Below are 27,172 nucleotides of genomic sequence, written 5' to 3'. Positions count from 1 at the left end.
CCTGAAAGGATGTGGATGGGTGGGTTTGGGTAGTTGATTGCTCTAGTTAAGGCCTTGTTCTTCGGAAGTTCCTCCAGGTTGAGGATGACTTGCTACCACTCTGGTTCAATGGGTTGAGATGGCTGATAAGCCCAATGCGTGATCTGCAGACTCTGCCACACTCAGGGCAGGTGGTGCTTGAAGGACCGGCTCGTGGGTTGTTGGGAGATTTCTGCATTCCCTCCAAAGCCTTGACCTCATCCCTGAACTTCCCCATTGAAGTCTCTGAACGTGCTCGGTTCCTTCCCGAATAAGCCCTCTGCATTTTGGTCGGCCCCATGCGGGGATTCCCGAGAGTCGACTGGGATGTTCTCTCAGCATCCCGGGAATGATTCCGCCCTCCGCCTGGGAATCTCCAGCTGTGACCGAGATCAGAGCGGAACAGTGGCATCAGGAATCTGGCGTCAGGTACAAAGGCCAGTTGAGGCCGGTGTAGGGGAACAAGGAGGCAGACCAGCACTCCAGCCAGGTTCAGAGACACTCCTTGCCTGCTTGGCTAAAGCTGCATGTCATCCAGGGGAGAGGTTCCGCTTGCGGAGTGGGCCAGACTTCATATTAGAGCAGTCATTCAAGGCTGCTGGCAGGAAGCAATTCCTCACACAACAATGGTCCAAACCATATACTGTCCCTCTGAAGATTAACTCCACCCCCCCCCCCCACCCCCCCACCAACCCCCCAACCACCACCCCCGACCACCACCCCCCATCCAATTGTGCATCTTGCTTGTGTTCAAACTACCAATCACCAAAGGTCCATTGAGAAAAACAGATTTGACGTCCCACTTAAGGGACTGGAGAAAGCTTCTTGATGCAATTGGCTTGGGAGACACAGTCGCTCGGTGTCCGTAGGCCTCACTCAAGGTTTGCTTGCCAGTAAGCAGAAAGCAGTCCACTTCGTTTCCAACACAGTTTCACTGGAAGACGCTCCCAGAGCTTGCTGAATACTGAAAAGAAACAAAAATGTAATGAGTGGAATGCCCACTGTCGTTAACCCACTTCTTCCTATTAAGGGGCAATTTAGCGTGGCCAATCCACCTAACCTGCACATCTTTGGGTTGTGAGGCCCACGCAGACACGGTGAGAATGTGCAAACTCCACACGGACAGCGACCCGAGGCCGGGATCGAACCCGGGTCCTCAGCGCCGTGAGGCAGCAGTGCTATCTCCTCCTTCAAGTGGATTTAAAAGAATTTTTTTGAAGAAGAGGTTCAGAATTCTCTCCTGGCCACTCTTGATCTCTCTGCTAACATCAACAGAGCAGATTATCTAGTCATTGTCTTACTGACATTCATTGGCATCTTGCAGATTGGCTCTCATGTTTCCGACATTCCAACAAACACTACACCTCAAAGGTACCATGTTGTCTGGAAGTGCTGTGGGATGGCCTGGGGTCGTGATCGGTGCTATCAAAATGCTTATTTCTTCCTTTCTCTGTTCCTGCCATCTCCGGTTTTAACACCTATCTCCTAAGCCTCAGACTGCTGATGAGGAGAGAGCCTCAGTCAGCCCCTCAACGTACGTGAACCCACCTCCCCAAGTTACAATTGAGCCTTTCCCTAATCGGCGACTTGATAAGCTCTCATTTTAGTCAATAATTACTTATTGCCCTGACAACCATATCCTGAGGCATGAGATTGGCTTTTCCACTGAATTCCGCCTGTATGTTCTTTCCAGATTTTGGGACAGTGAACGGTGGGTCGTAATGTCCACCTCATAAACTATTCACTGAAAATGACTGTCAAAGATCAATGCCACCCACACTTGTCCAGAAGTGTGACCCCTCCAAAACCCATTCAGCATTTACGTTCAACTGGTCTTCCATTGAAGCCCTTAGCAGTGGTGAGCTGATCAAGGTAAATTCCTACTATCCTTATCACTCTTACTTTTGCTCCATTCTTTCAATGGAGGCCTTCGCACATTCAGGATCCTTCTTCCGAAATGTCTGGTAGTAAGACAAGGATTCGAAGAATCCTTTGATCCAAGAGATTGACACCTGTTGCTTGAATGAAATATCATCAACTCTGGGGGGTGAAAGAAAGCGATACCGTTTATCAATGAAAAAGTACAAAATGCTGGAAACACTCTGCCGGTCAGGCAGCATCTGTGAAGAGAGATAGAGACTTATCGTGGGATTTTCACCCCCCCCCCCAACTCTCGCGGCATTTTCCGACAGTGCAGGCAGCTTGCCATTGGCCCCCTGCCATGACCTTGCTGCCCTGCTGAAGTCTGGTGTTGTGCATGAGTCACCCATTTCGGCGGGGGGGGGGGGTGAATTCCAGCGGGACCGGAGGATCCCACCGGTGGGAAGGGCCAGGAAATCCCACCCATAATGTTTCAGCTCAATGACCTAATGTCCGAACTGGAGGGAGTGGGAGTTTGTATCACGTTTGTAATCTCTCAAAGTAAAAGCCACCAGTTCTATTCCTTTCTGTTCCTTATCAACCTGAGGTGTCACCTTTTAATATCGTGAGAATCTGTCTGCCAAATCCCTCTGTTCCTTCAAAGCTTAACTGGGCCAGCCACACACATACTGCGGCTACATGAGGTCAGTGGCAGGGAATTCTGCGGAGGGTAAGTCACCTTCACTTCTCAAAGCCTGTCCGCCATCTATAAGGCACAAGTCACAGGTCTTAATATTGATACCAGAATATTAAGATAACCAAGGGTCAGTGATCTAACAGGCAAGCTCCATACTCTATTTATGAACAGACATCCTCTTCTTGATTCTCTTCCATGGGCTACGTAACCAGAGTTCTCACTGTATGTACTCATGTGTGCATTCTGACTGCCCACTCTGGGCATGTTTATTCTTTCAATCTGTCTTCCTGGTCCCTCTTGGGGCCTCCTCCTCCATCGCTTCTTCTTCTTCCAGCAAAACCTCTTCTCATTCCGCCTATTTCTATTTCCCTCAACCTTAATCCCTACTCCAAAACTTGGTGCGGCACGGTGGCACAGTGATTAGCACTGCTGCCTCACAGTGCCAGGGATCCGGGTTCAATTCCGGCCTTTGCTGACTGTCTGTGTGGGGTTTGCACTTTCTCCCCGTGTCTGCGTGGGTTTTCCCTGGGTGCTGCAGTTTCCTCCCAAGTCTAAAGACGTGCAGATTAGGTGCACTGTGCCATCGTGCCGCCCTTTAATGATCTCCATCAACAGATCCAGTCTAAGAATATGTCCCACCTCTGGGCCACCCACGGGAGAATTTCTGATCGGGGGGGGGGGAGGATTTTGTTTTCTTCAAAATATACTTTATTCATAAAATTTGTAAAGGTGGAAGACAAAATATTCGGACTTGCGAGTACAATAAATTTAAACTTCTCTCCGTACAGCATGTTCCAAACTGGGAGGTGCCGCGATACAATTGTGAAACAGGTGTTAAATGAAGTAATGTCCCTTCCGATATATGTGAACAGACACACCCTGAGAGCCATACCTCAGTGTATTGACTGGGAACCCAACAAATGTTACAGATTGATAATCCAAGCAGATTGCGAGGTCAACTGAGGTGTTTAATGTCGATAAAGACAAGCTATTTCCTCTGGTGAGGGGAGTCCAGAACAAGGGGGCAGACATTAATATCAAAACTCAGACATTAAGAAGCGATAATCACCAAGCACCTCTTCACCAGTTTATTGAATCTTAGCTGAAAGTTTATCGATTGTATTATCTGGTCTCACCTTTCCTTGTCAGGAAATGTGATGGCATGATATATTTCCTTGTATTCATTCTGAACTATATGACATTTTTCACTCTGGTAGGGTCCAAGGGTTTTAAACATCTGGAAGCAAGAAATACAAGAGCAAACTGGTCATCATAATGATCGCCAAATTACTGATATGAATATAAGCTACAAGGAGAGTGTCCCCCACCCCCACTATCCCCCACCTCATGACAGAAAAATGACTGAAGAACTGTGGTGGCCCAGCCAGTCCTGAACTCCTGCCCAATCCTGGCCTCCGCCCAATCCTGACCTCCCGTCCGATCCTGACCTCCCACCCAATCCTGACCACCCGACCAATCCTGACCTCCCGACCAATCCTGACCTCCCGCCCAATCCTGACCTCTCACCCAATCCTGACCTCCTGCCCGATCCTGACCTCTGCCCAATCCTGACCTCTGCCCAATCCTGACCTCCCGTCCTACCTGACCTCCGGCCCAATCGATTGCATTCAAGCTGCTGGCAGAGAGGAAAAAGGTGCAATTGGAATTTATTGGGAAGCCAGAGGTTTGGGAAGCCTTTAAAAGCGAGCAGAGGGCAACGAAAAAAGCAATAAGTGGGGAGAAGATGAAATATGAGTGTAAGCCAGCTAGTAATATAAAAGGAGATAACAAGAGTTTTTTAAATATATAAAAGGTAAGAGAGAGGCAAGAATAGATAATGGGCCACTGGAAAATTAGGCTGGAGAAGTAATAATAGGAAACAAAGAAATTGCAGGGGCACTGAATAGTTACTTTGCATCAGTCTTCATGGTGGAAGAGACCAATGGGATAGCAGAACTTCAGGAGAATCGGGGGCAGAGAGTGCAGTGGCCATTAGCACGGAGAAGGTTCTGGAGAAACTAAAAGGTCTGAAGGTGGATAAATCACTGGACCAGCTGGACTACACCCCAGAGTTCTAAAAGAGATAGCTGAGGAAATTATGGAGCCATTGGTGGTGACCTTTCAGGAATCACTGGAGGCAGGGAGGGTCCCAAAGGACTGGAAAATGGCTAATGTAACACCGCTGTTTAAGAAGGAAGGAGGCAGAAGACGGGAAATTGTAGGCCCGGTTAGCCTGACTTCGGTCATTGGTAAGATTTTACAGTCCATTATTAAAGCGGAGTTCTTAGAGTAAAATAGGCTTCGTCAAGGGGAGGTCATGTCTGACAAATCTGTTAGAATTCTTTGAGGAGGTAAGAAGGAAGTTAGACAAAGGAGAACCAGTGGATGTGATCTATTTAGATTTCCAGAAGGCCTTTGACAAGGTGCCGTATAGAAGACTGTTAAATAAGTTAAGAGCCCATGGTGTTAAGGTTAGATACTGGCATGGACAGAGGTTTGGTTGACTGGCAGAAGGCAGAGAGTGCGGATAAAGGGGTCTTTATCAGGATGGTAGCTGGTGACGAGTGGTGTGTCTCAGGGGTCGACATAGGGACCACAACTTTTCACAATATACACTGACGATCTGGAGGAAAGGAACAGAGGGCACTGTTTTTCTTTTTTGATTTGATTTGATTTCTTATTGTCACATGTATTAGTATACAGTGAAAAGTATTGTCTCTTGCATGCTATACAGACAACGCATACTGTACATAGGGAAGGAAGGAGAGACTACAGAATGTAATGTTACAGTCATAGCAAGGTGTAGAGAAAAGATTGACTTAATACAGGGAAGGTCCATTAAAAAGTCTGATGGAAACAGGGAAGAAGCTGTTCTTGAGTCGGTTGGTACGTGACCTCAAACTTTTGTATCTTTTTCCTGACGGAAGAAGGTGGAAGAGAGTATGTCCGGGGTGCGTGGGGTCCTTAATTATGCTCCTTGTGTGTCCGAGGCAGCGGGAATTATGGACAGAGTCAACAGACGGGAGGCTGGTTTGCCTGATGGACTGGGCTACATTCACGACCTTTTGTAGTTTCCTGCGGTCTTGGGCAGAGCAGGAATCATACCAAGCTAATAGCCTGCCTTCTTGTTTTTGCTACCAAAGTGGATACCCTCACATTTATCCAAATTATACTGCATCTGCCGTTCATTTGTTCACTCACTCAACTTGTCCAAGTCACACTGAAGGATCTCTGCATCCTCCTCACAGCTCACCCTCCCACCCAACTTGCTGTCATCTGCAAATTTGGAGATATGACATTTAGCTCCCTCCTCTAACTCATTAATGTATATTGTGAATAGCTGGGATCCTAGCACCAATCCATGCGGTACCCCACTAGTCACTGCATGCCAACGTGAAAAGGAGCCATTAATCCCTACTCTTTGTTTCCTGTCTGCCAACCGGGCTTCTATCCATCTCAATACACTACCTCCAATCCCATGCGCTTTAATTTTACACAATAATCTTTTATGCGGGTCTTTGTTAAAAGCCTTCTGAAAGTCCAAATAAACCACAGCCACTGGCTCCCCTTCATCAATTTTAATAGTTACACCCTCGAAGAATTCCAATAGATTTGTCAAGCATGATTTCCCCTTCATAAATCGATGCTGACTCTGTTCAATCCTGCTACTGTTTTCTAAGTGCTCTGCTATATTTGTGGTGTCCCGGCCAGGGGTGGGAGGGGGGGGGGGGGGGGGCTGCCATTTCGGAGGGCGGTGAACCACTTTAGATATTTGAGGGTACGGGACTGGGGGTGGGGCTCTGTAGGTACTATCTTACTAGCTTGATAGGGAATGGCCTTCCTCTGTTGCTGGCAGGTCAGGTGCAGGCGAATAAAATGAATGTGTTACCATGGGCTTTTTTCATCTTTCAGTGCCTGAGGTCTTTTTATCAAAGGCGCTGTCATAATATACAGACAAGTATATGATGGTGAACAGATAGACAGTGAGTGACACAAAGGATGACCAATGAACATACAGAACACAGCAGCCAATCACCAGACAGGACACGGCCACTATATAGCCAGGGGGCACTAGTTTTCCCGCTCTCTTGGGATGCAGCCTCTGAGACAGTCAGAGCCTGTGAGCAACAACTAGAACATCCACCATGTGGTAGTAAGATAGTCTGGTCAGGTTAGCCTCAGGTCTCCAGTCAACTCAGCACAGTGTCAACCCACAGTTCAAGCATGTTTAATAGTTAAGAGTTTCATAAAATAGAGTTGCATTTCCTCAAGTGTTGGAAGCCTGTCTCCCTCTCTGCTACAGTAAATGCAGTCCTCGCAGACCCAGCTTACCTGACACATCAGGCGCTTTTCAAGGAGATGGAGAAGTTGATTACCTGTTTATTTGGGGCGGGGGGAAGGAAGGTGGTTCTGCAGAGAGGACACTCTGGCAATTGCGCCACTAGCCATCACTCTCAGATCAGCGAACGATTGGAGAGGCAGCCAAAGGTCAGACAGGGAGCACAGGGTCTCTCTCCATGAGGATTACCTGCTCCTCGATGTCTCGAACACCCTAGCTAGCATGTGTAAGATAATGGAATTCCTGAGGGAGTTCAGAGCCTTCATGGGGTACAAACTTAATCTGAGCATGAGCGGAATCTTCCCAGTGAAGCCTCACGGAAGGGCGGGGGAAGCAGAGCTGGGAGCACTGCAGTTCAAACTGACTCAAACCAAGTTCCGATACCGAGGGATCAAGATAGCTTGGGCCTGGACGACTGAGCCCGGCTGCATAAATGGAACCTGTCTAGCCCGGTGGATGAGGTGAAGAGGGACCTAGAGGTGGGATTCGGTCCTGGTCTCTTTGGCAGGAAGAGTGCAGACAATAAAAATGAACCTGCTGCCAAGGTTCCACTTCATATTCAGATCTCTCCGATCTTCATCCCTAAATTCTTCTTCACCATGGTGGATAAGCTTTCGTGTGGGCTGGAAAGAACCCCAGGATCCACAAAACCATCCTACATAGAGGGTGGCACATGGGGAGCTTGCCCCTTCCGAATCTCCTATTCTGCCACTGGACAGCAAAGGCAGAAAGGATGCTGGGATGGCTGGGAGAGCCGGATGCAGAAGAGGTGTGGATGGAGAAGACCTCCTGCATTGGAACGTCCCTTCGGGCACTGGCCACCACCCTACTCCCATTCCCCCCGAACAAGTACTCAAGGAGCCTGGTAATAGTAGCCACACTAAGGACCTGGAATCAGCTCAGGCACCACCACAAACTTAGTGACATGTCTGTTGTGGCCCAATCTGCAGAAGCCATAGATGGGGCCGGCGTGGTAGCACAGTGGTTAGCAATGTTGCTTCACAGCACCAGGGTCCCAGGTTCGATTCCTGGCTTGGGTCACAGTCTGTGCAGAGTCTGCACGTTCTCCCCGTGTCTGCGTGGGTTTCCTCCGGGTGCTCCCACAGTCCAAAGATGTGCAGGTTAGGTGGATTGGCCATGCTAAATTTCCCTTAGTGTCCAAAAAAATGGTTAGGTGGGGTTAGTGAGTTACGTGGATGGGGTAGAGGTGTGGGCTTAAGTGGAGCACTCTTTCCAAAGGCCAGTGCAGACTCGATGGGCAGAATGGCCTCCTTCTGCACTATAAATTCTATGATTCTATGAATTCTATGGTTTATCCCTGCGAAAATAGATGCCACCTTCAAAACGTGGAGAAAGGATGAAAGGGTACTGACAGCAAGGGACTTGTACATAGACGGTAGAATAGCAACCCTGGGGAACTAACAGAAAAGCTTCAGCTTTCGAAAGGGATTGAGCTCTGGTACTTGCAGCCAAGAAATTTCCTCCGCAAGGAGGGCGCAGTACTCCCTCAGCAATGCAGACACACCTTACTGGACATGGTATTAGCGCCAGATGAATTAGAGGACAGCAAATGTGCTGATATATATGGATGGCTGTTAGAAGAGGTAAGGACCCCACTGGACGAGACACGAGAAAGATGGGAGGAAGAACTAGGCATAGCGATGGGGGGAGGACATTGTAGTGAAGCACTGCATAGGGTAAACTCCACCTCATGCGCAGGGCTAAACCTAACGCAGAAAATGGTGGTGTACAGGGTGCACCTGACCAGGACACACATGTGCGGTTTCTTCTCGGAGGTGGAGGGCAAATGAGTGCGCTGTCAGGGGGACCCGGCCAACCACACCCACATATTCTGATCCTGCCCCAAACTGATCAGGTTCTGGACTGCCTTCTTCGAGACCATGTCCAAGGTCGCAGGGGTGAGTGTGGAGCCACGCCCTTTAGTGGCAGCTGTCGGACTCTGAGCATCCAGAGCTTTTCATGGGGAGAGGGGCCGATACCCTGGCCTTCGCCACCCTGATACCCCTCCAGAGACTCCTGCTTGGATGGAGGTTGGCAGCGCCACCCAAGGCCCCAGACTGGCTGTCCGACCTGGAGGAATTCCTGAAACTGGAAACAATAAAATTTACCATCCAGGGGTCAGAGGAAGGATACCACTACACGTGGACAGTAAGAAGTTTTACAACACCAGGTTAAAGTCCAACAGGTTTGTATCAAATCACTAGCTTTCGGAGCACTGCTCCTTCCTCAGGTGAAATTAGGACATTTCACCTGAGGAGGGAGCAGTGCTCCGAAAGCTAGTGTTTGAAACAAACCTGTTGGACTTTAACCTGGTGTTGTAAGACTTCTTACTGTGCTCACCCCAGTCCAACGCCAGCATCTCCACATCATGACTACATGTGGAAACAGTTTAGCTTCGAGGACCAGCAAATGTGTGTGGGTGAGGGGGTGGGGGGGAGAGAAGGTGGGAAGAGAGTGGGGTTGGGGGAAGGGAGGAGGGAGAACTGTAGAGGGACAGGGAGAGAGGGAACAGAGAGGGGGTTGGGGGGGAAGAGAGGAGGGAGAATTAGAAATGAGGGACTGGGAAGAAGAGAGCGTGGGAGGGAGGGGAGGAAGGAGCACCCATAACACAGGTGAAGCAACAGGTGTATGATATAATGGGGACATAGGATCCACAAGCAGCTCTAAAGCAACATGCCCTAAGAGAAGGACAAAGTCCCCAGACCAGGCCTCACCACCTTTGATTGGCCTCACCCTGAGGTGCTGTATGCTGGGGCTATCATGACATGGGGAGTGGGGGTTCTCTTTCTTTTCTGTTAATCTACAGTATCTGTCACAGTCTGTAAATATTAGCCACTCTGGCAAGATGCGCACCACAAGTGTACAGTTTAATATCATAATGTCTGGGTTGAATTCAAAACGTATATTTATTCCTGTTATTTATATAGAAAACAACTGTATAGTTATATCATGTATGTAATATGTTTGTTATAAAATGAATTTTTTTTTCTTTAATCCATTGCATTCAGTATGGAAATCTCTACAATTACCCGAGAAGAATCCTTTTCTGTTGCAGTTGAAATGACTAAACATTCCCAGTTAGTCCCAATTACCAACTCACCTCTTGGACAATCTGGGTCAGCTGCTCAGAGCAGTCATTGTAATGTAATTCAAAGGGAGGTCGGTAGCAATACAGAGCCACACAGCCTTTGGGTTTTAGAATCCGCTCAACCTCCTTCATAAACTTCTCCATATCAAACCAATGAGCTGCTGCTCCTGCTGTTACCAGGTCAACGGAACCATCCTCAAACTCCAGCTCCTCTGCAAGGCCCCGTCTGGCGAGTGAATCAACAAACACATCATAACACTAGCTTCAATACCTCTGCAGATTTTAAATGGGTGCCCCAGAGACACACAGGATGCCAGAAAGGAAGAAACCTTCACTGATTAAGAACGCATTGAGTTTCTCACTGGGATAACAAATTGGAAACACAGCAGGTCAAGGCTGCAGGTTCAGTTCTCGGTTGGGGTAGGCAGGGCCTGGCTCAAGGAGGCTGTTGACATCCGCTCTGTGACCCAGCCTGCCCACCTCGTCCACTTCCTTTCCTCGTTGGTGAGGGTGTGGAGGGGAGGGTGCCTAATGGGGTGAGAGCAGAATGTCAGAACTGAAGGAGGGAGATGAAGATGAATCTCTTGCACCGAGGTCTTATTTCTGGGTGTGTCAATTTGTGGGAGGGCCGGGGTTAGGTATTGCAATGCTGTGTCTGGGGGTTCACATGCAGTCCACCCACTTGTTGCGAAGTGGGTTTTTGTTCAGACCCCGGCGCCTTAAACATCGTTCGCCAGCAACCTTAACAACCCTTTGAAATGGCCTGATGAGGTGAACCGAAAGAGTTTAAAGGTTTCAACTCAATTCAGAATGAAATTCGCTCCTTCTTCGTAATTTTCGTAAACAGTCCTGATTATCTGGACTTCCAGTGATGGCATTCAGAGAGAGGTTGTGCACTAGGTAGCTCCTGCCGGGGCACTTTTCTTTGGCCCTTTTTTCCCAGCTCCCAGGGTATTTTGATGGATAAACTCTACCCATCTGAAGATATAAGGAGCCTATTTGTGAAAAATGTCAAAAAAATCTGGAGGTAAGAAACCTGCAGATGGAAATTCATCAACGGGCTCAGTGGCTTCATGTAGCTCCGTAGGAGAGAAGATGACAGTGACTGCTCTGGCTGCTCTGATGGTGGCAGACATTTTGACTGGGGTAGTGGCAACTGAGTTCAACAAGCATTTTAAGAGGCAATGGAGAGTGAAGTCTGAAACCCTCGGAAAACCAATTGAGGAGCCGTAGGTTACCATGCGAGAAAAACTGGACAAGACTTCGGATTAGGTGAAGGAACGTGGTGAGCTGTTGTAGGATGTGGAGACAGCTCTGTCGAGGCACAGCAACCAAATAGAACATAGAACATAGAACGATACAGCGCAGTACAGGCCCTTCGGCCCACGATGTTGCACCGACATGGGAAGTCAAAAAACAAAAGCCATCTAACCTACACTATGCCATTATCGTCCATATGCTTATCCAATAAACTTTTTAAAATTGCCCCACTGGAGGCGGAGACCTCCTTGGTTTCAGTGAAAAATAAGTGTCTGAGGGCGAAAGTGGATGACCTTGAGAATCAGTCGAGGAGATTAAACCTCAGAGTTGTGGGGTTGCCGGAGGGTATGGAGTGCCCAAATCCAACTGCATATTTTTTGCAGATGTTTGGGAAGATGATGGGAGAGGGTGGACTCACAACCTCTCCAGAGTTGGACAGGGCCCATCGAACACTCCGGCAGAAGCCTTGGGCATGAATCACCATGGGCAGTCATTGTAAGGTTTCATAGCTCCCAGTAGAAGGAGTGCACCCTGAAGTGGGCCAAGGGGCACCGCGATTCCAGCTAGGAAGGAAGTCTCATTAGAATTCCTCAAGATGTCGGAGCTGAGCTTGCGCGGACGTGGGCGGTCTACAATGAGGCTAAGACCACATCGTTCAAGAGCAGAGTGCGGTCTTGAAGTGGTGTATCCGGCGAGGCTGCGGGTTACTTATGAGCCAAAGACCTCTTATTTCAATACTTTGGAGGAGGCCGGTGCCTTTGTTAAAGATCATGGACTTGGATCAAGTTAATGGGGCTCTGAGGGGATGTTTATGTTTGTTGATGGGAATGGGTTTTGGGGTATTTTGTATATATTCGTTTTTATTTCTTGGTTCCTGAGATGGGATGGGCGTGTTTTGCACATGTTGTATAGTTGTGGATTGGGGGGGGTTAATTGTTTGCCGGTGTATTGTTTGAGGTAGTATTGTTGGAAATATATGGCTCCCAGTGGGAATTTAGTCTTTGTTGGGGTGTTCGGTCTTGTTACTTTTTGCAACCAGTAGTGATGTTTCTTTTTCTGCTTTCTACCGTCGGTAGGGGCTACCTCGCTCGCAGTAAATTTAAACGAGCGAACGGCAGCAAGGTGGTGGGGGTGGGGGGATGCTGCGGCCTGCTTATCCTGTTTATCTTGGTTCAATGAGCCTAGCATTTTTGTTTTGGTGAGAGTTGGGGTTGAATAGGAGTTCTTTTGTATGTATCCAATATGTGCATTTGGGTGGGGTGAACAATTAGTTCTCGGACTGCGACTATGAGCTTCTCTTTGTTTAACTTTGTGGGTGAGTGGGGCAGCACAGAGGCACAGTGGTTAGCACTGCTGCCTGACAGCATCAAGGACCCAGATTTGATCCTGGCCCCAGGTCACTGTCCATGTGGAGTTTGCACATTCTCCCCGTGCCTGCGTGGGTCTCACCCCCGCAACCCAAAGATGTGCCGGGTAGGTGGATTGGCCACTCTAAATTGGCCCTTAATTAGATTTTTTGTTTAAACTTTGTGGGTAAGCTTGGCAGCCATCTTAGGTTGGCCCTGGGCCTACAATCTGTGGACAGGCATTTGATCATCTCTCTCAGTAGAAATGCTGACTCCAGTTTGAACGGCGGGGTGGGGTGGGGGGCGCGGTGGGAGGCACTCGATTCAGTTGGTCGCCTGTAGTGTAAGGGGGTTGGGTGGCCCAATAAAAAGGTGGATAATATTAACTCACCAAAAAATCTGAGGGTTGATGTGTGTGGTGTTTTTGCTGGAGACTCATTTGCAGGTGAGGGATCGGACTAGACTGCAGAAGGGGTGGTTGAGCCATCCTGGCTTTTATGGCAGAGCCTGGCGGGGAGGAGGAGGGGCAGAAATTTTGGTGAACAAGCGGGTTCTTTTCTCAGCTGGCAAGATCGTGGCTAACCCGTATGGCACGTACATGATGGTTACTGGGTCGTTAGCAGGCACGTTGATGGCATTGGTCAATGTTTATGCCCCAAATTAGGATGATACAGTATTTATTAGGAAGCTGTTGGCGTCAATTCCAAATATAGATACGCACCAACTGATTTTTGGGGGAGATTTATATTGCGTACTTGATCCGAAGTTGGACCATTCCAGGCATAAGTCATTGGCTCCTTCTGGGGTGGCGAAGGCGTTGTTGACATTTCTGAAGCAGATGGAGGGGGGGGGAAATCCATGGCAGTTTATGCACCCAGGGGATCAGGAATTTTCGTTCTTCTCTCCAGTTCAAAAGGTGTGTTCCAGAATCAACTTTTTCTGATGGGTAGGTATATTCTCCCTTGGGTGAGGAAGACGGAGCACTCGGCCATTGACATTTCAGACCATCCTCCACATCAGATTGCCTTGGTCTGGAGTCGGGTCCCACTCAGTGCCCGCAAGGGCAGCACGGTAGCATTGTGGATAGCACAATTGCTTCACAGCTCCAGGGTCCCAGGTTCGATTCCGGCTTGGGTCACTGTCTGTGCGGAGTCTGCACATCCTCCCCGTGTGTGCGTGGGTTTCCTCCGGGTGCTCCGGTTTCCTCCCACAGTCCAAAGATGTGCAGGTTAGGTGGATTGGCCATGATAAATTGCCCTTAGTGTCCAAAATTGCCCTTAGTTTTGGGTGGGGTTACTGGGTTATGGGGATAGGGTGGAGGTGTTGACCTTGGGTAGGGTGCTCTTTCCAAGAGCCGGTGCAGACTCGATGGGCCGAATGGCCTCCTTCTGCACTGTAAATTCTATGAAAAAAATAGAGGTTTGATGTAGGGCTCGTGGCGGAGAGGGGGGTTTGTGGGCATTTGTCTCAAGCTACTGAGGAGTCTGTTGGGTTCAATAAGAACAGGGGCTGGATTCTCCAAAAATGAATCTATGTCCGCACGGCAGCGAAAAAACACTGGCGTTTCACTCTGGACTTTCCTTAAAGTCGGGAGTCCGTGCATGCGCACGGCGGTGGCGGCGCCATGCGACATGGTGGACACGCACCGCGCACCGTCATCAAAAATGTAGGCCCCTCCCGAGGTCACGCACCCCAGCGGAACCGTGCCGCCCGATCGCTCCCCTGGCCGTCCATGAGCCCCTCCCCCCCCCCAGTAGAATTCATAGAATTCATAGGATTTACAGCGCAGAGAGAGGCCATTCGGCCCATCGAGTCTGCACCAGCTCTTGGAAAGAGCACCTTACCCAAGATCAACACCTCCACCCTATCACCATAACCCAATAACCCCACCCAACACTAAGGGCAATTTTGGACACAAAGGGCAATTTATCATGGCCAATCCACCTAACCTGCACATCTTTGGACTGTGGGAGGAAACCGGAGCACCCGGAGGAAACCCACGCACACACGGGGAGGATGTGCAGACTCCGCACAGACAGTGACCCAAGCCGGAATCAAACTGGGGACCCTGGAGCTGTGAAGCAACTGTGCTAACCACTGTGCTACCGTGCTGCCCACGTGATGAGTGTGGGGGATTTGGGGTGGCTGGTTTTAACAAAGAGGGAGGTAAGCGGTTAATGTCTGTGGGTGATTTATCAATAAGGTTTGGGGAGAGGGATGGGAGAATCAGTGACAGCAAGAGTGACAGAGGAGAATTATTTAGTGCATTATTAGTGCGGCAAATTGGAATTTGTCGCAGAATTTTACAGCACAGAAAGAGGCCCTTCAGCCCATCATGTCTGTGCCCATCATCAAACACATATTTATTCTAATCCCACTTTCCAGCACTCGGTCCGTAGCCTTGTACGCTGTAGCATTTCAAGTGCTCATCTAAATGCTTCTTAAATGTTGTGAGGGTTTCCACCTCGACCACCCTTTCTGGGTCTGATATCCAGATTCCTCACCCTCTGGGTGGAAACGTTTCTCCTCAAATCCCCTCTAAATGTCCTTCCTTAAATCTTTCTCCCCTGGCTATTGACCCTCTACTGTGGAGACTGAAGGCCAGTGGGAACATTTTTGGAGCAAATCCCCCTGGAGCTGATGACAGCTGATGTGTGAGAGACTCACTGTGAAAGTGCGAAGGTGAAGAGTGGAGCTGGTTAACACTGTGGGAACTGGTGCAAGAAGATTTATACATGGTGAAGAGAGTACGGGGTCTAAAACCAATGGTTCATGGTGCCCAGCGTTGGGGGGGGGGGATTGCACGAACACAGGTGAATGGGGAGAACACGAATGTATACATTAGTTACCGGTAAGAGACGTTCTCCGGTCCGTCCACTTTCATGGCCTCTTCAATCTGAGCTCCACTCACGTCAATTCCGACCACTTGTTCAAAGTAAGAAGCCAGTCCCCTGGTGCTCTGACCAGGGCCACATCCAATGTCCACTGCGAGGGTGAACGGCTTCCCCTTCTGAAAGGAGAATCGCATTTCTGAGTCAGAAACACATCTCCACAACCCCTCTCAATCCGACCCACCTCCCCCGGAAATACAGTAAAGTCCCACTTTTTGCATCTTTTTTGTTCATGTTTACACATACCCCTGTTTTGTAAACTGTGGTAGTCACCACTAGCAGTATTACATGTATTACGGTAAGGCATGTATAATAGAGGTACATGGCTCCACCCAGTAGGCGGCGTATAAATGTGTGTGCTCACCGGTGCTGCAGCCATTCTGGTTCCAGCTACAGGAGGCACAACATCTTTGCTCAATAAAGCCTCGATTATTCCACTACTCTCATCTTTGTGGTAATTGATAGTTCATCATAAACCATGTGAACAATGTTCGCTTATCCATGTCTTCTTTCTATGCAGAGAAATTTCTGGAAGGGGATTCCTTCCATTAGAGCTTGACGCGGACATGTAATTCTCTTTTTTAAGCATCTTTCTAACAGGAGTGGGAAGCGGTGCTTGGAATGGTTGCAACTTCAGTGCAGCCGAGTGGAGAGATTAATTCAGAAATGGCCGAATCTCCCAGTCCAGCAATGCAATAACAGTCCTGTTCAATTTCAAAACGCTCACTGATTTTTTGTCTGACAGTTTTCTGGTAATTCATTTTTCTCTTCAACGAGGATCGGCTCGTTTTTATTAAACTTCCAATAACTGCCTTGCCTTGCTCAGAGGCTCCCCCTACCTGTCGCATGCAGGTACCACAAAGTGTCTTACATCAGGGGCGAGATTCTCCGACCCGGAATCGCCGGGGGCTGGCGTGAATCCCGCCCCCTCCGGTTGCCGAATTCTCCGGCACCGGATATTCGGCGGGGGCAGGAATCTCGCCGCGCCGGTTGGCGGGCCCCCCCCCCCGCGATTCTCCGGCCCGGATGGGCCAAAGTCCCGCCGCTAAAATGCCTGTCCCGCTGGCATAGATTAAACCACCTACCTTACCGGCGGGACAAGGCGGCGCGGGCGGGCTCCGGGGTCCTGGGGGGGGCGCGGGGTGATCTGGCCCCGGGGGGTGCCCCCACGGTGGCCTGGCCCGCGATCGGGGCCCACCGATCCGTGGGCGGGCCTGTGCAGTGGGGGCACTCTTTCCCTTCCGCCTTCGCCACGGTCTTCACCATGGCGGAGGCGGAAGAGACTCCCTCCACTGCGCATGTGTGGGAAGGCCGTCAGCGGCCGCTAACGCTCCCGCGCATGCGCCGCCCGGAGATGTCATTTCCGCGCCAGCTGGCGGGGCACCAAAGGCCTTTTCTGCCAGCTGGCGGGGCGGAAATTCGTCCGGCGCCGGCCTAGCCCCTTAAGGTTGGGGCTCGGCCCCCAAAGATGCGGAGCATTCCGCACCTTTGGGGCGGCGCGATGCCCGACTGATTTGCGCCGTTTTGGGCGCCAGTCGGCGGACATCGCGCCGATACCTGAGAATTTCGCCTCAGATATTTTGTTTATTAAAAGGTCATAGAAAAGATAAAAAGGATAAAACCAAACAACCCACAACACAATAATCATTAATCAACAGAAATAAAATAAGTGCTATGCCAGGCACAAAATAACAAAAATTACAATTTGTACATCCAATTGCTCAGTTGGGCGAAACCGCCGATATTGTCACACCCCCTGCAGTTTGTGCCCTGCATTAACTGCACAAACCAGTGTTGCCCTCGCATTGCTGAAACCTATCTCATTGACTCCCATTGAAAAGAATGTCCATCGTTCGCGATTTTGCCGTTTGCTCGGTAATTCTGTGTCCAATTACAGTGACAGAATAATCAACTGCACATTCAATAACAACTTGCATTTATATAGCAACTTTTGTGCAAGATTCCCAGAGGCACGTTCACAGGAATGCGAGGAAATAAAGTTTTACACCGAGAGAATGAGCAGCGATTAGGATAAAAGGACAAAACCTTGGTCAAAGCGGTAGGTTTTAACCAGCATCCGATAAGAGAGAACTGTGCTGAGGTTTTTATTGGATTTGTTTGCATTTGTTTATTGTCACGTGTACCGAGGTACAGTGAAAAGTATTTTTCTGCAAGCAGCTCAACAGATCATTAAGTACATAAAAAGAAAAGGAAATAAAAGAAAATACATAATAGGGCAACAGAAGGTTCACAATGTAACTACATAAGCACCGGCATCGGGTGAAGCACACAGGGGTGTAGTGTTAATCAGGTCAGTCCATAAGAGGGTCATTTAGGAGTCTGGTAACAGTGGTGAAGAAGCTGTTTTTGAGTCTGTTCGTGCGTGTTCTCAGACTTTTGTATCTCCTGCCCGATGGAAGAAGTTGGAAGAGTGAGTAAGCCGGGTGGAAGGGGTCTTTGATTATGCTGCCCGCTTTCCCCAGGCAGCAGGAGGTGTAGATGGAGTCATTGGATGGGAGGCAGGTTCGTGTGATGGACTGGGCTGTGTTCACAACTCTCTGAGGTTTCTTGCGGTCCTGGGCCGAGCAGTTGCCATACCAGGCTGTGATGCAGCCAGATAGGATGCTTTCTATGGTGCATCTGTAAAAGTTGGTCAGAGTTAAGGTGGCCATGCTGAATTTCCTTAGTTTCCTGAGGAAGTATAGGCGCTGTTGTGCTTTCTTGGTGGTAGCGTCGACATGGGTGGACCAGGACAGATTTTTGGAGATGTGTACCCCTAGGAATTTGAAACTGCTACCCATCTCCACCTCGGCCTTGTTGATGCTGACAAGGGCGTGTACAGTACTTTGCTTTCTGTAGTCAATGACCAGCTCTATAGTTTTGCTGGCATTGAGGGATAGATTGTTGTCGCTGCACCACTCCACTAGGTTCTCAATCTCCCTCCTGTATTCTGACTCGTCGTTATTCGAGATCCAGCCCACTATGGTCATATCGTCAGCAATAGGGAGGGTTTAGGGAGGGAGTTCCAGAGACGAGGGTCCAGGAAATGGAAGTGGAGTGATTAAAATTAGGGATGTTCGGCCGACCAAAATTGCAGATATTTTAGAAGGCTTAGGACTGAAAGAGGTTGCAGAGATAGAGAGGGACCATGGAGAGAATTAAAAAACAGAAAAAAGTTTTTAAAACTGCAGGGGTGGCACAGTGGTTAGCACAGCTGCCTCATGGTGTCAAGGGTTCGATTCCGGCCCCGGGTCACTGTCCATGTGGAGTTTGCACATTATTCCCATGTCTGCTTGGGTCTCACCCCCACAACCCAAAGATGTGCAAGGTAGGTGGATTGGCCATGCTAAATTGCCCCTTAATTGGAAAAAAAGAATTGGGTGCTCTAAATTTTTTTTTTTTAAATTGCCATACCAGAAGAAAATATAGGTCAGCAAGCACTGGGGCTGAGGGGTGGCAGGAATCATTCAGAATGATTCTCGAGGCACACTATCATCTAAACTGGCCGAACTGAATGATGAACCACAGAACATGTGGTTTAAAATAAGTTATTGTAAAGCAACTGCGTGATAAGATAACTAGGATAAATAAACTAACAAACAATACTAAAGAATCGTGGTGGAACTGCTGCAAATATGTCTATCCCCCAGCACGATCAATTCCCAACTCTCCACCAATTCAAAATCGTACTGCTGCAACTTCATGAACATTTGTTGCAGTCTCGGCGACATCTCACTCAGATTTCTTTTTATGATGGCGACCAGTGGCCTGTGGTCAGTCTCCACAATGAAGGTTGGAAGCCCATACACATAATCATGGAAATTCGTTACCCATTAATAAGTCCAAGACAATCATTTTAAATTTGTGCGTATTGTCGTTCGGTGTCGGACATCACCCTGGCCCCATACGTCACTGGCAGCTAGTCTTCTTCCAGCCCCTGCTGGAGCAGGACCGCCCTTAAGCCATCCTGTGATGCATAGGTTGAGATTTGTGGGCCCTTGGTTGGTCTCCCTCAGATGTGTTGCTTTGGTGGCCAAGTTGAGGATGAACTTGCCCACAAAATGTATCATGCCTAGCAATCTTAAAATGTTTTCTTTATCCGTAGGGCGTGGCATCTGTGCAATCACCCTTGTCTTGTCTTGTTCGGGCTGAACCCCATGTGTGGACAGCTTGTCTCCCAGGAAGGTGATACTATGCACCCCGACTTAACATTTTGGCCTGTTTAATTTCAATCTGTTTTTTCTGATACTCTTTAGGACCCTTAGCACAGTGTTTTTCAAACTTTTTTTCCGGGGACCCATTTTTACCAACCGACCAACCTTCGGGACCCAACTGGGCCGAACTTCACAACCCACAGGAGCCGACCTTTGCGACCCACGCTGGCCGATCTTCGCGACCCACGCCGGCCGACCTGCGCGACCCACCATTTTCTCTTACCTTGTTTGCTGCTGACAAAATGGAGGAAATGGTTTTGGGGCCCTTTGGCCCTCGTACACGCTCCTCCAATGGAACCTGTTGGATGAAGGTGAAGCCTTCCGGTGTCAGAAAGTATTGAGTCTCCATCTGTCCAAAGTTACAGATGGCTCCACAGCACAATTGTGGCATTGAACATGCGGAAATAAGACCATGTCAGGAGACTGTCTTTCCCAATCTTAAATGCGACACCCAGATCCTGATCATTCTTGGAGTAAGAGATTTCCACTTCATCAGCATCAAAGTTCAGAAAGCAACCAATCACATCATTCTCCCCGAACTTTTTGCTGCGGCTTTTAACAATGTCAGCTGCGAGCAGCCTTCAAAAAGACTGCGACCATACAAAGAAACATGCGGCCACACCGGTATGCATGCGCACGACTCTAAATGTTTTCAATTTAATTTAGGTATGTCAAATTCAAAGTCATCTGGATTTGGTTCGTCACTTTGAGTTAGAATCATTAAAACATCCTCCATTTGCTCTCCTTCCTTTTCAAAGTACCTTTTAAGCACATTCACATGACACACTCGGTGAGTTTTCCTTCCATCTGGCGTACTTACCACATAATTCACCTCACTTAATTTCCTTTCAATCTGATAAGGTCCACAAAACCTTGCTTTTAAAGGTTCACCTACCACTGGTAACAATACTAAAACTTTATCTCCACTGGCAAAACTAAGAACTTTGGATTTCTTGTCCGCTACCCGTTTCATCACATGTTGTGCAACTTTTAAGTGCTATATAGCCAATTCACCTGCTCTATTTAATCGTTCCCTAAAATTTGACACATAATCCAATAATGTAAGTTCCTATTTCCCACTCACCAATTTTTCCATAATCAATTTAAGTGGCCCTCTTACCTCCTGACCAAAAATTAGTTCACAAGGACTGAATTTGTTTGACTCATTAGGTGCATCCCTAATTGCAAACAGTCCAAATTTAATTCCTTTATCCCAATCCTCTGGATAATCTTGACAATATGCCCTCAACATTGTCTTTAGTGTCTGATGCCACCTTTCTAACGCTCCCTACGATTCTGGATGGTACGCAATTGATTTAAATTGTTTTATTCCGAAGCTATCCATAACATTGAGGTAAAATTTGATTCTTGATCCGCTTTATTTCTGTGGGTAGTTCATATCGAGGAAAGAATTTAAATAACTCCTCTACAGTCTTTTTAGCTGTAATATTACGTACTGGAATGGCCTCTGGAAATCTAGTAGACACATCCATTATAGTCAAAAGATATTGCTTCCCACTTTTCGATTTAGGAAGCGGTCCTACGTAGTCAATTAAAACCCTCGTAAAAGGTCCCTCAAATGTTGGAATGGGTATTAAGAGCACTGGTTTTATCACTGCTTGAGGTTTCCCTATCACTTGACATGTGTGACATGATCGACTAAATTTTACTACATCTGTATGTAGTCCAGGCCAATAAAAATATTTTTGTATTTTATCTTGAGTTTTCCTTACTCCCAAATGACCTCCCACTGCGCTCATGTGCTACTCAAAACACCTCCTTTCTATACCCTACCGACAATACCACTTGATGAACGTCTGCCCACTTTTCACCTGCCTGCATATGTAAAGGTCTCCATTTTCTCAACATGACATCATTTTTACGGTAAGAACATTCTGGTATACACTCAGATTCCTCTTCCGTGTATGCTTTCTGATACATCCTGTTTATTGCTACATCGTTCTGTTGTAACTCCGCCAATTTTCCTGAACTAAAAATATCCGCCTCATCCTCCACCTGTTCTTTTCCAACCGTCTGATCAAAAATCATTTCTGATAATGGCACTTCAACTTTATCTTCACTCTCTGATTTCTCCTCTTGTCTTAACCTGTAACTTTGCGACCTTCTTACTACACAATCTGGAAAATACCCAGGATATTATTCCTTCAACACTTCAGTTGTCTGATTTTCCACTGGCTTATTAACCACAGTAGGCATCACTCCCACCTGCGATCCAGCTATATCATTTCCCAAGATAAATTGTATTCCTGGACAAGATAGTTTCTCTATTACTCCTACTACCACTTTACCAACCTCACCTTGAATTCCACATATTACCACCTTTTCTGGCAATATTCTTCCCAAACTACATAACTCCTCATCTCTTACCATTAAAGATTGACTAGCTCCCGTATCGCTTAAAATTGTGACTTCTTTACCTGCTCCTTCTGGTACGCATGAGTAAACTTTACCCACACAAGTAAATTCTTTAAAGAGATCTTATCTACCACCTCTTGATCAAGCTGTACAATCATTTGCACCTCCTTCGCTTCACTTGGGCTTTCCTTTACCACCTTCACAAACCCCACTGTCTTATCCTGTTTTACCACATCAGCCTTCCCAGTGCTTTTCTTCAACCACCAACACTGTGACTTTACATGGCCTAGTTTATTACAGTGAAAACATTTGAAACGTTTCATTTCTCTTCCACTCTCCTGGATTTCTTTTTTAATCTGAGGTACACTCTCCTTATTATCTCCCATCAGATCTCCTTTACCTCTACCACTTGATTATTTCTCTTTTCCCCAGTTTCTACCCCTCACAGGCTGAAACTGATGTCGGAAACCAAGTTTTGATGTACAAACAAATTCATAATCATCTGCCATTTCTGCTGCTAATCTCACAGTTTTAACCCTCTGCTCTTCCACATGAGTTCTCACTACATCAGGAATTGAATTTTTAAACTCCTCCGAAAGAGTAATTTCTCTGAGAGCTTCATACGTTTGGTCTATTTTCAAAGCCCTTATCCACTTATCAAAATTACTCTGTTTGATTCTTTCAAACTCCATGTATGTTTGACCAGGTTCTTTCCTTAAATTTCTATACATTTGCCTGCAGGCTTCAGCCACTAGTTCATATGCACCTAAGATGGATTTTTTCACCTCCTCATACGTCCCAGATACCTCCTCTGGTAGTGATGCAAACACTTCACTAGGCCTACCTACCATCTTTGTTTGAATCAGTAATACCCACATGTCCTGTGACCATTTCATTTGTTTAGCCATCTTCTTAAATGAAATGAAAAAGGCTTCCACTTCCTTCTCGGCAAACTTTGGCAATGCTTGGACATATTTAAATAGATCTCCACCAAGCCTTCGACTATGACGCTCTTTCTCTTTATCTTCATCACTATCATCCAACAGTACGTTTCCCTTTACATCCACCAATTTTAACTGTCTGTCATGTTTCATGGCCATTTTCTGAAGTTCAAACTCTCTCTCTTTTTCCCTTTCCTCCCTTTCTCTTTCTCTGTTTATTTCTTCTCTCTCCTTTTCTTTGTCCCTCATTGCGTATTCAAGCTGCTTTAATTATTTCTCATGTTCCAGTTGTTTAATCTGTAACTGAAGTTTTGACAGTTCTAATGAGTCAGACTGTATCTCAGGCAATTTTAAATACTCAGCTAGCACCGTAAGTACCTCTTCTTTTCGTATTCTGTCAGGTAATGTTAACTGCAATGTTTTTGCCAAATCTAAAAGCCTGTTTTTAGACTCTAATGTTCGCATGTGACCGCCTCCACCCCCAAAAACTTCAGAGCCTCTGACTGAAAGAGCCATTGTCCACAACACACTCCCTACTTAAACTGGAATACCACACCTGAAAAGCAACCACAATATGCTCACCCCTCACTGTCTTTAAGTTCACAAAGCCAACCCAATAGACAGACTTTTATCCCCCTCGAGTCCCCAATTTGTTATGGGCCGCTGCGGCTGTTGCGCGTGAATTTGCGGAATCGGGAGCGCCACGATTGATGGCTCCGCGATCCTCCCGACACCCGCCAGCGACCCACCCGCAGGTCACGCCCCCGACTTTGAAAATGCCTGTCTTAGCAGACACTTATCATGAGTCGATCCCCAATATTGTCATCCAAAATACTTTTCTGGGCCAGGGTTTAGAGAACCCCAAAGTGTATCATGGAGTTCACCTGACCCACAATTTTTAATAGATTGTAGTTATGGGGAGCATATGGGCCTACTTACAGGTGTGATGGAACAGAGATCTAAAGTATTTTTAAAGCAAAACCATGTTTATTTATGAATCCAGTTAACGCTTTATAAACCCACAGTAAACATCTTAACAACTATCAACACCAATAAACCCCACAGATGCAATATTCTACAAGTAACCCTTTATAGCTTTCCTTACAACATCCATATGTTAAACCCTTTTTACAGAAAGACAGCAGGTTTAAATTATCTACAGAAACAGGTATCACATTGAAATCCTCAAATGATCTGAAGACAATCTGTAACTTGTAGAGCGAGGTCATTAAACAGCGCCTTGCTTTGCCTGCAGCTATCCAGCTCTGAAAAGGAAACTAAAACACACCTGCTCGAAGCTGAAAGTAAAGCAGACAGACAGCCCAGCTCCATCCACACTCTGACATCACTGCAGCTATTTGATAAACACCCATTTCTTAAAGGTACTGTTACATGACAATACACACAGACCTCCTTCCTTCAAGTATTGGCTCCATGGCATGATGAAATATCTCAGAAGCCGAGATGATGCCAAATGGCATTCAAACAATACCTCCCGAAGGGTGTATTGAATGTGCACATTTTTGTGCTTTCTTTATCGAGCTTCAATTGTCAGACACTTTGCAACGCGTCCAATTTGCTGAAGCAGATTGCTCCTGCCATTTCACATGTTATCTCATCCCTTTTTGATATAGGGTAGTGTTCCCTTTTAATACTGAGATTCAAATCCATGCAGGTTCTTAGGTCCCCATTATGCTTCCTTACACAGACCATGGAATTAACCTAGTTGGCAGGGGCTTCAATACATTTAATGACACCCAAGGGAGTCATTCTCTAACTCTGCCTTTAGTTTACCCTTAACGGTGCCGGCACACGTCTTGGCGCATGAATCACAGGCTTTGAAATGAAATGAAATGAAAATCGCTTATTGTCACAAGTAGGCTTCAATGCAGTTACTGTGAAAAGCCCCTAGTCGCCACATTCCGGCACCTGTTCGGGGAGGCTGGTACGGGAATCGAACCCGCGCTGCTGGCCTGCTTGGTCTGCTTTAAAAGCCAGCGATTTAGCCGAGTGTGCTAAACCAGCCCCTAGTGCATTTTCCTTCAATTGAATCTTGCACGTGTATGGTAACGTACCAAAACCTTGGGAAATTTCAGGGAAATCATTCAGTATGGAGTCTCCTGAGGGATGAGGGCCTGTTGCAGCATTGTCTGCACTATAGACTCACCGGACGAGCTGTAGCACCACACACGCCTCAACTCCAATTAAGGACCCGCGGTCCGCCACCACCACAGAAAACTTCAGCTTGTACCTTTTGGCTTTGACTTCGACATTAAGCTCACATGCTCCTAACGATGAGATTTAATCAAAGTTCTGACCGCCAGGAATTAGAGTCACCTGGTGAGGCAGGTGGATGGCAAAGTTGTATTCAACGAATCAGGCAGTCAGACCGAGTGAGTAAGAGACACAATTTAAAATTTGTCCATCTTGCTATTAAAGGCGTTGTGATCGGAAGCTGCTCGAGGACCCACACTGAGCCTGAATTAAGAGGGCAATTGATCCTCACCTGAAGGGCAGAGTTAGTTGGGAATCCAAGACGTAGAGAGCCATGGGCGAAATTCTCCGTGATCGGCGCAGAGTCCGCCGACCGGCGGCAAAAACGGCGCAAATCCCACCTGCATCACGCCGCCAAAAACGTCGCAAAGTCTCCGGCCCGGAATGGGCTAGCAGCGACGTGACACTAGCCGCGCTGGCTCACGTGTATGAGCCGCACGGCGTGACGGCTCATTCAGGACGCGCTGCTCCCCCCACCCGACCAGAACACCCGACCGGATGGCCGCCCGCCGCTCAGCCCCGAGGTTCCAGTCTCGTGACATTGAGGCGCTCCTGGACGCAGTGGAGCAGAGGAGGGAGGCCCTGTATCCCGGGCACAGCCGCAGAGTTGCCTCACGCCACAGCCGGCGTCTGTGGAGGGAGGTGGCAGAGGCCGTCACCGCTGTGGCCCTAACACCACGGACAGGCACCCAGTGCCACAAGAAGGTGAACGACCTCTTCAGAGCAGCCAGGGTGAGCCTCCCCCCCTGCCCGATATCCATATCCCCCATATCCCCCCTCCCCCATATCCTCCATATCCCCCATATCCCCCATATCCCCCCTCCCCCATATCCCCCCTCCCCCATATCCCCCATATCCCCCCTCCCCCATATCCCCCATATCCCCCCTCCCCCATATCCCCTCCCCCATATCCCCTCCCCCATATCCCCCTCCCCATATCCCCCATATCCCCCCTCCCCATATCCCCCAAATCCCCCTCCCCATATCCCTCCCCATATCCCCCCTCCCCCATATCCCCCTCCCCCATATCCCCCATATCCCCCCTCCCCCAAATCCCCCATGTCCCACCTCCCCATATCCCCCCTCCCCCATATCCCCCTCCCCCATATCCCCCATATCCCCCTCCCCCATATCCCCATATCCCCCTCCCCCATATCCCCTCTCCCCCATACCCCCCTCCCCCATATCCCCCCTCCCCATATCCCCCATATCCCCCCTCCCCATATCCCCCCTCCCCCATATCCCCCATATCCCCCTCCCCCATATCCCCCATATCCCCCCTCCCCCATATCCCCCATATCCCCCCTGCCCCATATCCCCCCTCCCCCATATCCGCCTTCTCCCATTTCCCCAAGTGAATCCGGCCCTAACCTTAACCTCTGCAATGCACGCGCAACCGATGGCGTGCATTCATATACCTGTCTAACACTGTTGCCTTTTACCCCTGCCACCACCCCCGCTCCCCCCAAAGGAGAAACGCGCACACAACACCAGGGAGCATGTGAGGACTGGAGGAGGCCCCGCTGATGAGAGGCCACTGACCTAACATGAGGGAAGGGCCCTGGAACTGGCTGGCGGACCTGAGGACCGGGAGGTTGCTGATGCAGAGGTCGGGGGCCCACCAGCAAGTGAGCCACCGACAGCCCGTCCCCATATTCCCACTCCTCCATATCACCTGATCACTGTTTGCGTGTCTCACCATGCATGCTTCATTGTGTATCGCAGGAGCAAACGTCGAGGCACCCATCCCCGCAGATGCAGACCGCCCGCATGATGCCCCTCGGAGACCACGGAGGACGGAGAGACCCGGACCCTCTGGCATGCGACGCCCGCAGGATGCCCCTCGG

General features: G+C 48.3%; 1 protein-coding gene across 2 annotated transcripts in view; it reads right to left on the bottom strand.

Annotated features, from left to right (window-relative positions):
- Positions 1-719: 719 nt before the first annotated feature.
- Positions 720-27,172, bottom strand: part of LOC140394993 (putative methyltransferase DDB_G0268948) — a 38,041-nt gene continuing 11,588 nt past the window's right edge. Inside the window, exons 2-6 of one of the 2 annotated variants that reach the window (XM_072482271.1) lie at positions 15,479-15,639; positions 10,036-10,249; positions 3,712-3,812; positions 1,921-2,058; positions 720-982 (exon numbers count right to left, since the gene is read on the bottom strand). In XM_072482271.1, coding sequence (XP_072338372.1) covers positions 895-982; positions 1,921-2,058; positions 3,712-3,812; positions 10,036-10,249; positions 15,479-15,639 — 702 coding nt within the window. In that variant the 3' untranslated portion in view covers positions 720-894. The remainder of the gene's footprint in view (positions 983-1,920; positions 2,059-3,711; positions 3,813-10,035; positions 10,250-15,478; positions 15,640-27,172) is intronic. The other variant, XM_072482281.1, reaches the window with a different exon arrangement.

This window comes from Scyliorhinus torazame, chromosome 2, assembly GCF_047496885.1.
Source record: "Scyliorhinus torazame isolate Kashiwa2021f chromosome 2, sScyTor2.1, whole genome shotgun sequence".
Taxonomy (NCBI): domain Eukaryota; kingdom Metazoa; phylum Chordata; class Chondrichthyes; order Carcharhiniformes; family Scyliorhinidae; genus Scyliorhinus; species Scyliorhinus torazame.
The sequence above is the reverse complement of the archived record's forward strand: the minus strand, read 5'-3'. Positions and strand labels throughout refer to the sequence as shown.